The sequence below is a fragment of the Thalia democratica genome, chromosome 1 (genome assembly GCF_965202585.1).
Source record: "Thalia democratica chromosome 1, ktThaDemo2.hap1.1, whole genome shotgun sequence".
NCBI classification, from domain to species: domain Eukaryota; kingdom Metazoa; phylum Chordata; class Thaliacea; order Salpida; family Salpidae; genus Thalia; species Thalia democratica.
In genome coordinates this window covers 53,548,143-53,566,411 of record NC_139165.1, presented here as the reverse complement: position 1 = coordinate 53,566,411, position 18,269 = coordinate 53,548,143, and the positions used below count along the sequence as shown (strand labels likewise).

Sequence of the window (18,269 nt, the reverse complement as noted above, 5' to 3'; positions counted from 1 at the left end):
CCCACAAGTTGTGGCTTGATTTAGAGAAAAGATTCTTTTCAACAAGTGTAGGGGCAGCAGATGAGAGCGATTTAAACAAAATGAGGCAAATGATTTTAACTGCCAATAAAATAAAGCGGAATGCAGTTCAGATGAAGGAAACCATATCTTCATTAGATGAAGAGGTTGAAGTGCTAATAAAAAAACTTAGAAAATAAATTTTAGTACATACATTTAAAAAACAGTATTTGACTAAGTTCTTTATTGTTTTAATGTTTTAACTGTAAAAGTTAGTTATTGTCTTAAGGTTTGAGTTGTGAAAGTTCCCTATTAATTTAAGGTTTTAATTGTAATAGTTCCTTATATGTCGTTTCGTTTGTTTAGATACATTAAAGCTAGGAAATTCTAAAAAGTTGTGTTCTTTATTGTTTTAAGGTTTCAACTGTAAAAATTTGTTATTGTTTTAAGATTTTAGTTGTGAAAGTTCGTTATTAGTTCAAGGTTTTAATTGTAAAAATTCCTTATATGTCGTTTGTTTATCTAGATACATTTATGCTAGGAAATGCTAACAAAATGTGTCTTTTTTTCAGAAAAGCTGTGTTTATAAGGTAATAATACAATTATTTTGCTGATAGAGGTGAATATTACAAACATCAATCATACACAGATGGTTTAAGTGATGTACTGGAAGTTTGATTATAGAGTTCAGCAAAAAACTGTTGTTTTTAACCTGTATTAAAATTAGGCTGAAAGCATTATATAGTTTAAAGTGTTAGATTATGTATTTTAGCATAAGTTTAATTTAAGAGTTTGATTTAGAAAAGTCAGGAAAATTTTGGTAAGAAGTCAGGAAAAAGTCAGGAAAAGTCAGGAAATTTTTCTCAGCTTGATCAGTGGCAACCATGAAGTTTACTAAACAAAAAATGTAGTTGTTTAATAACATAACCCGTAACTATATATCTTTAAATTTCTCAGCTTTTTGAATCTGTTATTTTTGCGCTGTAAATAAACTTATCGCACTTTAGATAAACTATTTTTTTAGCTGCCTTTAAAATGTACTCAAATATTTAAAGTCTTGTACTTAGTAATTAATTGTACAATATTAAGTAGTAATATTAAGTTCAATAGAATATTAGTACAGCAGCATCAAAGATTAAAATTTAAAGAAATTTAAAAATTAACGTAATTTTTAATACATTATATATGAATAAATAAATTATATATATATAAATATAAAAGTTTAAAGCGCTGCCTACAATATGTTTAAAATGCAGCAGCGTCTAAAAGAAGGCCAGCAACTCGTTCTTACGAAGAGTCAAATGACAGCTTCTCATCGGAAGACGAGCAACAAACTCGTGCCATGCGCTCTTCTCGAAGATCTGGAAATGATAAAAAAATTTGGTGAGAATGAATATAGTTTTTTTCTTAATCAAGCAAATATAAAGACACTTTTATATAGGTTTTCTATTTGTTGCCAAATTTTAATTTTTACTGATAAAAAAAGAATTTGATGAATAATCCAGCTGTCATTATTCTTAAAATAGTTTTTTATGTTTTTGCATCAAGTAAAACTAACTGATGGTTTTTATAGCTGTTAAACTAGTATGAAATTCTATTTACAGTTTATTAATGTTATTACAATAAAATAGTCAATTAAAAGCTGCAATATAAAAATTATGAATCTCGTTTTAGCTACGCAGAAAACGAATCAAGCCACACAGATACTGATGACATTCTTGATGCAGAAGAAGACTACACCATGCAAGAAGAAGAAGATAAAGATAAAATTGAATTTGTTCTCGATAAACGAGTTAGTATTTTTGAAAGTGAAGTATTGTATTTGTTTACTTTTAATTTCAAAATGTTTTAAAATATGTTTGATTTTTTGCATCACAAAAAGTTCTAATTTATAACCCGAGTTTTTTATGATTTTTTTAAACTTTAATACTTTTATACCGAATTCTACGAGATATACTAAATAATTTTAACTTTTATAAGAGATAATGTTACAAATCGAAATTCTTTAAGTTTTTTCTGTATGTCAGGTTAGTAACCTAAGTTAAAATTGAAAATAAGGTCTACGTATAAGATTAAATTGAGTTAATATCGCCTTTAGCATGGATAATCTAAGCCTTATGAATATAAAAAGTAATGATACCTTTCTGTTATTTAATGAATATTATCTGTATGATTTCTCAAACTCAAATAGTTTGCCTTTTGAATTTAATATTCAAGTTTTTAAGATTGAACTTCATATTTTAGATAATTATGTAAGTTTAAAACTTTTTTTTTTAATTTCCTAAAAAAATAATCTTAAATCTTTCAATAGTTTTATGAACTTTTATGAACAGCACTGGCTCAAAGGAGATACTGGTATAATGACTACACCCTACAATGAGCGTTTGCATGGTGATAAAAATAAGGATTTTAATAATTGTAAAGATAGAGAAAACGAGGAGGTTCAGTACTTCATCAAGTGGCAAGGTTTTTTAATGTTGTAATTATTTTAAACACTCTTTATAGAAAAATTTTAGTAAATATATTTTGATATTAAATACATTTATAATTACTGTTTTGTTAGGAAGGTGAAATAAATGATATACTTATAAAAGAAATACTTAAACTCCTTTTTTCTTAAATTCAATCGTTTCTCGCTTGTTTTCAGTTTGAATTTTTTCGGACTTATGTTTCTACATCGTGTTTATTTCTTATTAAATCGATTTGTATTTAGTGTATTAACTAAATAAAAACTTCTAATATTAAAAGTTCATATTTAAGCTCATCTAAAAAATAATTTGTGGTTTGTTTTTGGGTTAATCATACTTTTACTTAAACATTTCTTTTTTGTTATGATGTTTGTTTTTAATTAAATAAACTAATAAAGTTATTAGAACAAAAATTTTCTACTTGGTAGTTCTAGTAATTATAAAAATTTTACAAACACAAGTTTAACTTATTGCTTCATAATAATTTTTTGTCGATCAAAAAAAACTTACTGAAAAGAAGAACAAGAGTTGGAACAATTTTTATTTGCTGCATATTTTTTTAGAAAAATTGTTTAGTAATTTGTTTTATTGTATTAGTTTTTGTTCTCTAACGTATTCACTGCATTTGAGTAATGTTTAGTAATTAAGGCCATGGGGGGGTCCAACATTTTTTTTTACTAAAATTAACTTTGGCTTTTATACGAAAGCTTAAAGTACAAACTATAAGCCAGTTTTTATAGAATTGAAAAATATCATTTAACTTTTGAGATATTTAATTTTTTGTAAAAATTTTCCAATATAAACGTATGGACCGCAAATTTTTCGGGGTCAATTTTCTCAAAAATTTTAAAATTCACTAAAAATCTATATCCTTCATTTTTCAAGCAATCTTCTTCAAATTTTCAGGATACGTTCCTTATAATAAAAGGAAAAAAAGTTACTTTAGAATTTTAATGGTTTTAAAAAATAAAAATTTTATCACAAAGATTAAAAAAAAAAGTGTTTTTTTTTCAAAAAATAATTTTTTTACAAAAATATTTTTGGAAAAACAAAATTTTTACAATTTTTTTTTTAATTCTAAAGTAACGTTTTTCTGTTATTATATAAAGATTAGACTGTGAAAGTTTGAAGAAAATTGCTTGAAAAATGTAGGAGGAGATAGATTTTAAATGAAATAGTCTTTTTACGCTGTTTTAGTTTTCCCTTCCCATAGGGAACTTATTATGCGGCCCGACTTTGACTGGTCATATCTCAAAAAATAATTTGAATTTTTTAAAACAATAAAAAACATCTTCAAGCTTAGAAAAAATTCTATAAAATAAAATCAACTTGTAAAAAACATGGTTTACCCCCCCTCCCCTATGACCTTAATCGAGGGTTTTTATTTCTTTATTTAGTTTGACTTGTTGTAAAACAGTAGTCATCATACTTAATTTAACTGAAACCGAGTGGTTAAAGTTTTCAAAACTATGATAACTCTATAATAATTTTTAAAGCTAAATACTCTTAAACAATTTATATTTTTACAAAAAATCAAACGATGGATTAATAAGTCTACTAGTTTAATGCATACTAGTTTAGTTCAAAACGCATTCAGACAACAGTCCGTCTTCAGTGAACTTGTGTTAAATTAAAAGAACTGAAACACATTCATGCAACTAAGTAAATATAATTTATAAATTAAAACATTTATAACAACAATTTATATAGAATAATGCCATTTCTACTTTACACAGATAAGTCACACATTCACAACACATGGGAAAGTGATGAGTCGTTAGCTTTACTTAATTGCGCCGGTATGAAAAAGTTGGAGAATTTTAAAAAGAAGCGAAACCTGTTTGACATCAGTATGTTCAGAGCAAGTGAAGAGGACAGGGAATATATTCTTTGCAATCTCGAAATGGAGAGAAATACTTACAAGAGTTATCGCAATGTAGAACGCATATTCGGTGAGTTGTAACACTTTGAAAAGTTATAAATAACCTGGTGTTTTACCTTAACAATTTAATTGTTTTTTTTACTAAAACTACCAATTAAAATTAGGTCGTTCCTCGACTAAAAATTCAAATGGAAGATACGACTACCGAGTGAAGTGGCAAGGATTACCTTATGTTAATTCTACTTATGAGGATGAATCTTTGCTGCAGGACTTTTTACCACTTATTGAACAATTTAGTGAAAGACAAAGAAATGAAAAAGTTATAAAAAACAGAGATACACACAAAGTTAGTACTTAGATGCAGTATACACCTTTATTTAGCTCAAGTTTTCAAACTTTTACCTACTCACAACTTATTTTGTACTTATAATACAAGTTGTTATGGTAGAAGATGTATTTATTGGTAAATAATTATGTATTTTGTTGTAAAAGGCTTTACGCTACCGCCCAAAATTTGAAGAAATGAAAGAGCAGCCTTATTGGCTAAAAAACAAGTTGGAGCTGCGCAACTATCAGCTGGAGGGTGTCAACTGGTTATCTCAGTCGTGGTGCAAGTTCGTGAATTATAATTTTGCTTTTTTGTTGATGACAGTTTGTTTTAACATATTCAAGGTACGAAACACATAGCTGTTTTTTTAATACAAATGATGTGGATTGCTTTCTAATTAGTTAGATAAGCGCTGTTTAAATAATAAAATGTTATATTGGCTTTTATTTTTATAACAGAAACAACAGTGTAATACTGGCAGATGAGATGGGACTAGGAAAAACAATACAAACAATATCATTTCTGTCCTACCTCCACCAAGTTCACAACTTGTACGGATTGTTCCTCGTTGTTGTTCCTCTTTCGACAATGACTGCTTGGCAAACAGAGTTCGATCGCTGGGCTCCTTTCATGAATGTCATAGCTTATCAAGGCGATCAACAGAGTAGAACTATTGTTAGTGGTTATTATTTTTAAAAGATTTTTTAAATAAAACAACTAGAAGAATTTTTTATTCTACATTTTTTTTTTGTTTATAAATTGTTCAAGTTAAAATTTTAAACTGACTTATCGAAAAACTATTTTAAAAATACTTCTCAAGTAATTTTAAAGTTTTCAAAAGTAAAATATAATAGCTGGTTTACTACTTCAACAGATCAGAGAAAGTGAATGGAAACATCCGAATGGAAGCTACAAGTTCAATGCTGTTTTAGTGCAATACGAAATTGTACTTAAAGATAAAGCATTTTTGGGATCACATGCTTGGTCGGTTATTGCTGTTGATGAAGCCCATAGACTTAAAAATGACATTTCTCAGTTATACAGGTAAGCTATAAGTTGAAAATCGCAAGTAAAATTTTTCTTAGTTATTTGATTACTAAATATAAGCTTTTTGAACCAATGAAAATCAATAATATACAAAGCAAACAATTTATTGGTTTATTTATTTTACTTTTAAAGATTTTTAGATAAAAAAGGTGTATGTATTTAAACATATTTCAAAATAGTTAGATTTTTGTTTAAAAAATAACTTATTTAAATAAAGTATGTCAATTTCAGATGTTTATATGATTTCAAGTCGAACCATCGTATCTTAATTACCGGTACTCCTATGCAAAACTCTATGAAGGAGCTTTGGGCACTTTTGCATTTCATCATGCCTTTAAAGTAGAAATTCAACAACATATACATTTTTTCAAATAATAATTTATTCTTTAATGTTTATGTTAACTTTAAACACCAAGGAATAACGTTTTTAGTTTATTTATTTTTAGTTAAAAGTTTAGTTTTGTGATTGTACTGTATAGCTTGAACTTTATAGTAACTAATACTACAATGTTTCTGTTTTCTGCAACAGTTAATTATTTTGTTTTATTAATCATTTGTAACATAAATAGTTATAAAACTAAGGATATAGTTTGTAAACGCATAATTTTGAAAACTGTAAAGCTGTAAATAAAGTTGTACATTTTTTATTGTTAACTAGTTTTAATTGTAACAATAATTAGATAATTTATGTTTCACAAGGTTTAATTCATGGGAAGAGTTTGAATATAAGTATGTTGGTAAAAATGAAACCGGATTTCAATCACTTCATAAAGTTCTTCAACCATTTTTGCTTAGAAGAGTTAAAAAAGATGTAGAAAAATCACTGCCAAACAAAACAGAACAAATACTTCGTGTACCTATGCAATCAAAACAAAAGCAATTTTACAAGTGAGAATCTACAAGTGTTCTTAAAATATATGATATAACATTTTTTATGTATATATTGAAAGTAAATAACCTGTAGAAGTTATTCAAAACCTACGCTTGAAACAGATGGATATTGACTCGAAATTACGAGCAACTTCGCAAGGGCCAGCGAGGCAAAGGAGCGGTCAGTTCACTGAACAATATCGTGATGGAGCTGAAGAAGTGCTGCAACCACTCACACCTGGTCAGAGAACCGGATTATTCTGAATTTGCAACTGCTGAAGTTAGGCTTCAGGTATGTTGTAACTTTTGTAGTGCTATTTTTATACGAAAGAAAACCAAACATGTGTTTGTTTTTTTGTAGTTTAAGACTGTGTTATGGATTTTAGAGCGCCCTTTGCTTATATTAAACAGAAATTTCATAGTTTACGTATCAAGACATATCAAAGCATAGGTTTAAAGTTAATTTACGATCGTTTTATGATGATAATTAAGATACTATCATTAACAAATAATTAAGTTTATTGAAATTATTATCTGCTATTGATTATAAGCATTACGAAATACTAATTAATTTTATTTGAAAATAATGTGCTAGTTTGTTGAATTCGTAAAGTACTGTGTAATTTGTTTTCATTTATTTTAGTAATGCGTAAAACCTTTTTACGATTTTTATTTTAATTACTTCATTTACAAGTTTTACTTAGTAAATATATTTAATTACTTAAACTGTTAAACATGTCAATTTAACAAAACTTTTTCTAGAAAAAAGATCAGTTACGTGTTTTACAATGAATTTTTAAACAATAAATTTAGATTTTTTTTTCTAACGATTGTAAACATTTGGTCCTGTAAGAATAAATATTGTGTGTTTTTCAGTGTAAAGCTTACTTTTTTTTAAAGAACTTTTTATTTAATAAATTTGAGGTAGATTTTATGCTTTTAAGAAGCAAAAATTTCTTCAGATGAATTATAATTATTAACACTTATACAGTTTTTAATCTTAATAACAGCATACATAACTATATGGAAGATATTTGTAAGATTTTCTTGTTATTTTATTTTTGAATGAATATTCTATATCAAGTTGCTTTTAAATTATAATTCCTTCACACTTGAATTTAAAATCTTAAAAACGCCTTTTTCATTTTAAAAATGATGATAATAAAATTTTTCATTTAGATTTAATTAATAATAGTTAAACTAAATAATTACATGTATTGGAAATATTTTCAAATCTAATTGTTTAGATGTTATAATAATTTACTTGAGCGCTTTGCGATTAAGCATTTTCTGAAAATTTATCTACACGTACATTATTTAACTAAAAACTAAGAATATTATTAAAGCAGAAAATATTGTTACCACTAAATTGTATATAACAAAACTTTCGAAAAGTTCTTAATTTATTAAAACTAACGTTTCTCTGTAATATGAGTAGCACAGAGAACTTGTTTTGTTTGGTTCTTTTATTAAAGAAAATAATTTTCAACTTATTATTAAAATACTTTTACAGTTTTCGTACAAACTTCAAAGATTTCAAAAAATTACTTGATTTAAATAATTTGGATAAGCATAAAAACAAGTAAATTAAGAAATTAACAACATTTTGTTTTATGTAAAAAAATAAGTTAAAATTTTTTAAGTCAAAATTAAACGAAAATTTAAAACAAGTGGAAGTTCTTAATACTAAATTGTTTTTCCAAATACATACTTAAACTATAACTTATTTATTCATAATTTTTTGATAGTTACATATGTAAACTCAAAACAGTATAAAATAGTTTTTATTTTACATATATTTAAAACTAAATAAACTACAATAAAGCAAATGTTGCAGGAGATTTTAAAGAGCAGTGGTAAGATGATTTTGCTTGATAAATTGCTAAAAAGGTTTAAGGAAGGTGGACATAGAGTTCTTATTTTCTCCCAAATGGTAACAATGCTTAACATTATTGGGGACTATCTTAAAATAAAAAGAATAAAATTTCAGGTTCTTTTATACTTATATTATTGATTTGTTTTAAGTTTGATTATTTTAATAATTACAAAATGCTGGAGAATAAAGAGCTAATAGTATTTTTATTACTAAAAAAGTCACAATGCTTCGTTTGTACATGATATATATTTTAATTTACACGTATGAAATCATTTGACATATGCATCAAAATCTTACATTAAACTATTACCAGTTTTCGATTAAAAGAACATTTTCATAAATGGTTCAGTTTCACATTGTTATTATCTTACAATTTAGGCGCAACATTTTATAAATAAAATAACTTCTGCATTTTGTAAAAAAAAAGAGGTTAGACGGAACAACTCCCAGTGCAGACAGAAAAAGGTCTTTAGATCATTTCAATGCAGAAGGCTCTGAAGATTTTTGTTTTTTGCTGTCAACCCGTGCTGGAGGGCTTGGTATCAATCTGGCTACAGCTGACACTGTCATCATATTCGACAGCGATTGGAACCCTATGAATGATTTGCAAGCTCAGGCTCGTGCTCATAGGATAGGACAAAAGAATGAAGTAGTTTTTGTTCTAAGAATAAATGAAATAATTATTAATAATTTTTTAGTTACTATTACAAGTTGTGCAATACTTTTTCAATCAACTGAAATTTAAAGTGTTTTATGTTTTATACGAAATTACTAAAACTTTTAAACTAACAAAAACATAAAAAAATACAAAAAATTAAAAATCGTAAAAATTATTTGATTTTAATAAATAAATCTAAAGTTTTTTCATTAGTTATTTTTAGATATTTTTAGTCAAACGTTTACCAGGAACCAAATTTGTCATTTTTATGTTTTCTTCAAAAAAAATTAATGTAAATTAAATTTAATACATTTTGTTCAATACTGATCTTATATTGCTGATATCACCTACAAATCACGAAAAAAAGAAAAAAAGTTCAGTTTATTTTGTAAACTAGTAATTATAAGAAAAATATCAACTATTTACATTTTTTTAATCTTATTAAACTTTCGCATTAAGTTAATTTTTATGGCAGGTGCGAATTTTTAGACTGGTGATTGCTGACAGTGTAGAAGAAAATATTGTTGAACGAGCTAAGCAAAAAATGGTTTTGGATCATCTAGTTATTCAAAGAATGAACACCTCAGGAAAAAATACGCTTGGAAACTCATCAAAAAAACACAACAATCCTTTCAACAAGGAAGAACTTAATGCTATTCTGCAGTTTGGTGCCGAGGAATTATTTGCTGTAAGTGCATTGTTATTTATGTATATAAAAAGATTTATTATTTAAAGTCTTTTTTTAATTTAATGTTTTAACAAGTACTTTGATTTCCTATAAAAACATAAAAAATGTTTAAGCTTAGTTACTGCCTTAACATTTCATTTGATCGATATTTTATTCTTATTAGATGTTTTTTATTAGGAAAATGAGAACGATGATAAGGAACCTGAATGTGATCTTGACGACATTTTATCACGCGCTGAGACTAGGCAAGAACAAAATGGTGCTCACAATGCTTATGAAGAACTTATGCAAGGATTTAAAGTAGTTTTATTGTTCTATAACGTAGTTACCAAGGTTTTGTAAGCAATGCATGATTTTTAACAATACATTACTGTTTACATAATTAATAATTAAAACTGTGTTTAAAACTTTTTAGTATTAGGTATAATATTTTTTCAGGTTATTTTGACTAAGGTATTTGTGTTAAAAAGTCATAGTTGAAAAATCTTTAAAATAAATTAGTTATTATAAATGATTTTCAATTGTTTTAATAAAACTATGCCTTGTAAAAATTTTGTTCAAATATGGAGTATTGTAATATTTAAAACATTACTGTTTATAAAATTGATATGAAACGAAGTTGTCAAAGTTTTCAGCAATATAAAAAAGTGGATATCGTAAAAAAAATATTACAATTGTTGTGTTTATATTAGGTAGCTACGTTAAATCTTGAAGATGAGGAAGTAAAAGACTGGAATAACATTATTCCTGAAAAAGACAGACAAAAATTTGAGGAAGAAGAAAGACTAAAGAAAGAACAAGAAATGTTTCTTGCTCCTAGGAAAAGAAAAAAGCTTGTGAGTTTTGATAGATTAAACTTTGTTTTTAAATATATTTTTAGTAATAATTTTACATCTAAAATTTGAGTTAAAGTTAGCAAAGTATTAACAAATATATAAAATCTATTTTTAAGACGAACGGAGGTGGAGACCAAATCGATAGTGACGTCATACAATCGGAAGATTCTCAGTCATCGTATGACGAATTCGAAAACGATGACTTAAACAACAAGAAGAGCGGAAGGAGAAAGAGGTTGAAGGAGTGGGACGATTATGTGCAAGGATTTGACGAAAAACAAGTCAGAAGATTTGTCAAAAGCTATCGAAAGTTTGGAGATCCTCTAAACAGGTATTTAGGCTCATCCACGCAAATGGTTAATAACGAAGTTAACTTTTGTTTTTAATACAAACATAAAAATTTTAATGAAAATAATATTTTTGTCTAGCAAGGTACAAAAAGCAGTTTTTCTTGAAATTTACCCATATAATTTCTACAATTTTTTTGTTAGGCTGGATGCTATTGCAAGAGATGCTGAGCTTTTAGCTTGTGATTCAAAGTCAGAAAATAATTTAAAGAGATTGGCCCAAGAGTTGCATAATAGACTTAACTCTAATGCATGTAATGACACTGAGGTTTGTCACTTTCAAATTAAACAAAACTTTTTCATTATTGTAGTTTTTTAATAAGAGTGAAATATATATCATATAATATTGATAAATAAACATTCTTAAAATATGCATAACAAAAGTAATTATAAAAGATCAAGTAAGTTGTAGTAGGTTATTTTACTATAAAATACCGTCTTAATAGTAACAAACGCGAAGTAACTGTTTTAAAAATTCCTTATGATTTTTGATAAGTTAAGTTATTATTTTAAATTAATTGTTTAGAACTAATATTTCATCTTGATTTTTTTTTTGCATTACAATTTTTTTAGGATGAATCAAAAGGACGAGGAAGAGGGCCATCGTTCAGGTTGGCTGGTGTATCGGTGTCAGTAAAAGCTACTTTGTCCTCTATTGACTCACTAGCTCCTCTAGTTAAAACTATTCCTAAGGATCCTGAAGAAAGAAAAACGTTAGTTTCTTTAATAAGTACTTTTTTAGACTTATATTTATTCTTAGTTTTTAGACCTTTTAAACAAGCACACCTAAAACTTATTTACATATTTTTCTACTTAAAAGTTAAGTAAAGTATATTTCATTTTAACTAGTAAGTAAGTGTTAGTATTAACTAAATAAGTATACTTACTTTTAGTAGTTAATATGTTCAACTCACCAAAACTTTAAAGATCATATAAAGCTTTACGCTCAGGCAGTGTGAGAATTTTATTACTTGAATTGTCTTAATATATTTTTAAAGAAAACTAATGAATTTAAATAACTATTTAAAATAAAATTTGTTTTCTATGATATAAATGTTGTATTATGGCTTTAAAAATTGTTTTACTAAATATCACTTTATGAATTTATATAGTTATTGAAGCCATCTGCTTTCAACCAATGTATTTTTGTATCTATTTGAATTCAGTACTTGTATGGTTAGTAAGTTTTCCAAGTCAACGTATAATAAATGAATTAAACTAAATAATAATATTTCAACTTGTGCCAAAATAGCTCTGCTTTGTTTATATTTTAAAAGGGTTATTTTTAGAAAAAGTTAGAAAAGCTTAAAACTATAGAATTTTGTATTACTTTGAGTTTTATTTTAGGCTTAATTAAAAAAAAAAAACAGATTCAGTCTTGATGTAGGAGTGAGACCAGTTACAAGGTGGCATTGTGAATGGAACATTGAAGATGATTCTAACTTGATGAAAGGTGTTTATGAGTACGGTATGGGGAGCTGGGACCAAATACAAGCTGATCCAAGTCTTGGTCTAACCAATAAAGTAAAACCGTTGTTATTTTTTTTGAGTTATTTTGTGCTGTATGTACGTTTTACTTTTATTTAAGTACTTAAGTTTAGTTTAAACTAAACCTATATTATAATTTTAATAAATTTTATGTTCTAAACATTGTTTTTGATTTTAAGATTATGTAATAAGATTATGTTTTCAAATATATTAAACAAAGTTAACATAGATTTTGCAACCGAACAATGAAAAACCCCAAGCAAAACAGTTACAAAGCAGATGCGACACCATTTTGAAAATTCTGTCTAAATCACATAAGTACTCTACTGTAGCTGAATCTGTCTCAACTAGTAAAGTTAAAAATAAGTCTCGTAAATCTAGAGAGACAAAGCATATCACTGTGTCTAGTCCTAATAAAAGAGTAAGCTTTTACTTATTATATCTGTTAACTTTCAAGTGTACTGGAAAAAATGTAGGAAAAAAGTACTTTTTTAAAATTGGTTATAAATTAAAACTTTCAAATTGAAAAATGTTTTTGCTAAAAATTGAATGTTTTCAAAATGAGCAATGCTTGTTTAAGTTATCGTTTAAGTAACTTTTAGCTTATACTTTTTTTATAAGTTATCTAAGTATGTTTAAAAATAAACTAAGTTTATTTATCTGTTGACTTAAAATAATTTAATAACATTTTGGCTAACAGAACAAAAACAAGTCTAAAAAGTATATTACGAAAGCCATAGTAAATGATGACAATAGTGACATTGAAAGAAAGCAAGTTCAAAGTAAAGAGTCTGTAAGTTATAATCTTATTAGTATTTTGTAATTAGAAAACTTACCGCAATTTTTTTTCAAAAATATTTTCAAAAGTTATTGAATAAAGTTATTACGATAATTGTGATAAATAGTATTCTTTAGTTTTTGTGTTAGTAATTTGCATACAGCTTTGCAATCATTCTAGCAAAACAAGTTTTTAAAATTGTTGCTTCATGATCAAACTTAACAGATTTTAAATATGTATAGAATGGTTTAACAAGTAAGCTCAGCTTCTAAATAGGCATCTTAAATATGAAAACTGCATTAATGTAAAGTTGTTAATTTCAAGTTTGTTTGAAGCATCTTATTTTTTGTAAAATTTACGACTGTTTTTATACTTTGAATGTTTTTAGGAGCCTTTTTAGTAACTTAGCTTATTTATTTTTAAGTAGTCTAAAATTTATTGTTAATAACATTATTACGTGTAAATTTTTTTACATTAGATAATAATGTTTAAAAGAAATAAAACACATAAACAAAAACTTATTACTATTTTTTTTTTACAAGAAACATGTTGTTTTTTATCAAAAATTTTTCATCGGTGGTTTTAATATACTGAATTCTCTTTGATAGAGTAAATCGAAGAAGAACAAAAGGAAAAGGAAAGATTCAGAGCAAAATATCAAAGAGAATGTTGCAGACCAGGATAATGTTGAACACAGCTCTGCGAAAAAACGCAAAACCATGGTAGTGAAAAAAGCTTGATAATTTCTATTCCTTATTTTAACGCATAATACTGATTTGTTTTACTCTACTATGGTAAGCATATAATGGTAGAATCGTTATTTTTTTTACCAAACAGGATTCTACAAGTATAAAGATAAAAACTAAAGTTAGAAGTTTCGACAGCACGAGTTTGAAAGAAACTACCAAACCTCCTATAAAGCTTAAAATCAAACAGACAAATCCCAATGCTAAATATATCGGTTTGTTTCATTTGGTAGATTTTCGAAATTTATAAAACCTATTCTTATAATTTTTAAAATTTAAAACAAAAACATTGATAGAATTAAAACATTAAAACCCTGGCGTTTTTCTTCTTGAATTATATATTTAAGGTTTTAGCGTTTTATTTAAGAATATTTTTCTTCCGGATACTAACTTATTTGTTGCTTCCATTAAGTTTAATTTATAACATAATTTAAAACAATCTCAACCCAAAGATTATTGAAAGTTCAAAAGGTTCTTACAAAGCAACAATAATTAAAAAACGTGTTAAAACGATTATATATTCACCAATTTACTTATTACTTTATATAGTATTGTACTTAAAATGCGAAACATTAAAAACCTCTGAGTTTTTTATTTTGTTATGCGATATGTAAAACTTATAATTGTAGTTAGTCGTATTCAAAAAAACAGTTCAGTTTTGTAACCCATTTTCAATTTTAATGTTTATTAAAAGTTATTAAGAATAATATTTTTAGCAGTTTACTTTTTTTCTAACAAAAATCAGCTATATAAGTGTTATTTTGTTTAGCTAATTTTAAGTTTAAACACATTTATTTTTTAATGATAATTTTTTTTTAATTATGTAGGAGTTTGTTCGTAAACTAATCAAGGCAGACTTGTTATTTATTATCAAGTTAGCAATTAAAAGTTTTTCATGAGGCTAGATGTTTACAAAAGAATTTTATTTTATTCTAGACGTGTTAAAATATGTTTGAGTTCCTTAAGTTAGTTTTCTTAAAGTAAAGATAGAATGAAATATACAAAATATATTTTTTTTAGTAGTTCAGTAAAATTGTTAAATGAGTACTTCTAGTAACATTTGTTGTTGTTATTTTTAATTTTTTCGACCTGAATGTTGTTTACAAATAAAATAAGATTCGTTAACAGTGATTGTAAAAAGTATTGTTTTCATTTTTAAGTTGTACACGACTGTTCAAATTCTGACAGCTCATCTGAAAATTGCGACAATTCAAATTTTAATAGTTACAAACTGTTGTTAATTATTTCTTTTAATATAGTTAAAATGACTAAGATATTTTACCATTATTATTGTATTAGTTTGACCTACATGAGCGTTTGTTTATTCTAAGAAAAATTAAACTATTTTCTGAGATATAACTAAAATAAAGTTTTAATCTTACTATAACTAATTAATATATTAATTTTCTGTGTTTATAATTTTTCAGGTTTTTGGTTATTACCATATTTTTACTATTTATACCTACATGAGCATTTTTCTGTTGTATTGAAATCTACACTACTTTTTGAGATATGACCCCTTTAACATTTTTCCAATAATTTGAGTTTTCAAAGTTTGAGTTTTCGTGTAACCATTTTTATAAAGCATTTTTCTCAGTATTTTATATAAAAAAGTATTTTTATAGACGTGTATATTTTTTAGTTTAGTAAAAACTGTAATATTTGATCTCACATTATAAAAAGTAATATAAAGCAATTTTTTTATATAGGTGATAGCGTGTCAAGTATGGACTTGTTTAATAACGACGAAGTTGTTGAGAAATGCCGTCACATACTGAAGCCGGTCAAAAAGGAACTGAAAGAGTTCATCAAGCTCGACAAGGCAGGTAGGGACGAAGCAGATGAAGAAAAAGAAAAGAAGAGAGAAGGTTCGATGCGAAAGAGGTTGCACAAGATCGGCGACTTGATTGTTAATTACACCAAGCAATACAAGCATGATCCGGCTAAAATGGACGACTCAAGAACGTTAGTATAATAAATGAAATTTAAAAGTAAAGCTATGTGATTAAATTAAATTAGTTGCAGGCTAGTTTCCGAACTTGGTGGTTACAATTTTAAACTCACAGTATAAATTTATTTTAGTATTTTTACAGAAATTTACAAAATCCTATTTAATTTAGTATAAAAACTGCCAATTTTATACGTTCATAACTATTTTATTAACAGCAAATTGTGGAATTTTTTGTCTTGCTTCACAGACAAATCTGCAGATCAATGGTTAAAATTATATAAGGAGTCAAGAAACAATAACTTCAACTTAGTTAGTACTATTATCACAGTGTTTTTATGTTAACACTAACTAAAAAGTTTTAAATTAATAAAAATAATAAAGTAGTCTGTAACTTAAAACTTTTAAAAATATCTTAAGGCCATAGGGGGGGGGGGACATTTTTTTTTACAAAAATTAAGTTTGGCTTTTATATGAAAGCTTTAAATACAAACTACAAGCCTGTTTTTATAGAATTTAAAAATATCATTTAACTTTTGAGATAATTTCAGGAAATGTTCCTTTTATTAAAAGGAAAAAATGTTACTTTAGAATTTTTAAAAGTAAATAATATAAATAATTTTTTTATTTTATAAAAAAAAATAAAAAAAAAGTGTTTTTTTTTTTGAAAAAAAATTTTTACAGTTTTTTTTTAATTCCAAAGTAATGTTTTTTTTTGTTAATGTATAAAGATTAGACTGAAATTTTGAAAAAGATTGATTGAAAAATGTAGGAGGAGATATATTTCTAATAAAATAGTCTTTTTTCGCTGTTTTAGTTTTCCCTTTCCATGGGGAGCCTATTATGCGGCTCGACTTTGACTAGTCATATCTCAAAAAATAATTTGAATTTTTTAAAACGATAAAAAGCATCTTCAAGCTTAGAAAAAAACTCTTATAAATAAGATCAACTTGTAAAAAAATGTCTTATCCCCCCTATGGCCTTAAATTAGATAATTGTTGTATATGTAACTAATAGTATAAAATAAAAGTAATTTTAAATGTTTTCTTTAAATAATGTTTAATATTCTACATTTTAATTGATGTAATTACAGCTTTTTCATTGTTTCCATTTGTGTATAATATTGTGCATAGTATTTATTATTATCTATGACTTTAAATAAGTTTAATATATGCTATATCAAGCATCTATTTTGTTTGTTCTTTAAAAAATAACAATTTTACAAACTGCGACAGTGAGCCAATTAGATTACTTTAATTATACTAAAAGTATACAAAAAATTTAAAAACTTTTAAGTTTTTTTTTATACTTAAAAAAGCTACAATACAAGGAGCTTATAATAATAGCAATAAATTGTTTATTTCTCTGTGAACATTATCAGTGCATGAAACACAGTGTGTTTGAATAAATCCTAGTGTACTAAAATTATTTATTAAAAATATTAATACATATAAAATTTATTTTTAAAACAGGAAGTGAATCACAAAGATATGAAAACAATCAAAATTGAAAAGAAAGTTGAAAACAACAGAAAGAAATCAGGAGATAAGTCTGATGTTTCGACAGATAAAAAGTTACTTATGTTTGTTGTAACATATATTTATCTATAACTGTTTTTGTATAAGAGAATTGTAACTGAGGTGTTTATTAATGAAAAAAATTAATAAACAAACAAGTTAAAGATGTCCCAATAGAATGCAGCAGTATTTGTTTGGACACTTTTACTGGGACGACGTACTTAAAAAGGCTTAACTTGAAGAACGATTTTTGAATTGCTTTCAATTTGTTTACATTTAAACTACATTAAGTAATGAAAGCGCTCAATTTACGAACAAAGATAAAATAGAGCTGAATTTTAAACTAACTTAGAAATAAAAAATAAATATGAACTCAAATAATAGTCACATTTTACTTTTTAGTGTGATTGAATTAAACTCAAAATTTTTAATAGTTTAAAGTAAAGTTGTCAAAATGTATTGAGATAAACCTAAACTACTTTTAAGTTGTAATTCGTTTTGTTATTTTAGTTTTGTATGTACTTTTAGTCAGGAGTGGGCAAATTTTTAAGATTTCAGAGAAAATTTTTCGCAGACCTGACTTTTTTTAAATTCAAAGTGAGTCACGTAATTAAAGAAAAAAAAGTTGTATAAAGATTAAAGATATTATTTAAAACTAAAATTGCAAAGAATAAATCATTTAAAAACACTGCGGGTTTCTAAAACTCTTTATATTTTTTAATAGTTTAATTTTAGTCGATTTACACAAGATATTTTCAAAGTAAAAAATGCGTCCGGACCAGGATTTCTGTTGGC

The 18,269-nt window shown here is 25.8% G+C and overlaps 1 protein-coding gene across 2 annotated transcripts in view; it reads left to right on the top strand.

Annotated features, from left to right (window-relative positions):
* LOC145836022 (ATP-dependent chromatin remodeler CHD1-like) overlaps positions 1-18,269 on the top strand; it is a 35,373-nt gene that overhangs the window by 12,129 nt on the left and 4,975 nt on the right. The window contains exons 5-31 of one of the 2 annotated variants that reach the window (XM_082943924.1): positions 1,257-1,380; positions 1,672-1,789; positions 2,331-2,463; positions 4,202-4,417; positions 4,512-4,693; positions 4,840-4,961; positions 5,134-5,350; positions 5,550-5,719; positions 5,954-6,061; positions 6,422-6,610; positions 6,716-6,884; positions 8,430-8,582; positions 8,896-9,117; positions 9,602-9,814; positions 9,992-10,114; positions 10,507-10,650; positions 10,767-10,981; positions 11,142-11,265; positions 11,571-11,710; positions 12,368-12,521; positions 12,715-12,906; positions 13,186-13,278; positions 13,872-13,985; positions 14,101-14,224; positions 15,719-15,974; positions 16,176-16,269; positions 17,430-17,530. In XM_082943924.1, the coding sequence (XP_082800050.1) occupies positions 1,257-1,380; positions 1,672-1,789; positions 2,331-2,463; positions 4,202-4,417; positions 4,512-4,693; positions 4,840-4,961; positions 5,134-5,350; positions 5,550-5,719; positions 5,954-6,061; positions 6,422-6,610; positions 6,716-6,884; positions 8,430-8,582; positions 8,896-9,117; positions 9,602-9,814; positions 9,992-10,114; positions 10,507-10,650; positions 10,767-10,981; positions 11,142-11,265; positions 11,571-11,710; positions 12,368-12,521; positions 12,715-12,906; positions 13,186-13,278; positions 13,872-13,985; positions 14,101-14,224; positions 15,719-15,974; positions 16,176-16,269; positions 17,430-17,530 (4,210 nt within the window). Of the gene's footprint in view, positions 1-1,253; positions 1,381-1,671; positions 1,790-2,330; positions 2,464-4,201; positions 4,418-4,511; positions 4,694-4,839; positions 4,962-5,133; positions 5,351-5,549; positions 5,720-5,953; positions 6,062-6,421; positions 6,611-6,715; positions 6,885-8,429; positions 8,583-8,895; positions 9,118-9,601; positions 9,815-9,991; positions 10,115-10,506; positions 10,651-10,766; positions 10,982-11,141; positions 11,266-11,570; positions 11,711-12,367; positions 12,522-12,714; positions 12,907-13,185; positions 13,279-13,871; positions 13,986-14,100; positions 14,225-15,718; positions 15,975-16,175; positions 16,270-17,429; positions 17,531-18,269 lie in introns of both variants that reach the window. The other variant, XM_082943848.1, reaches the window with a different exon arrangement.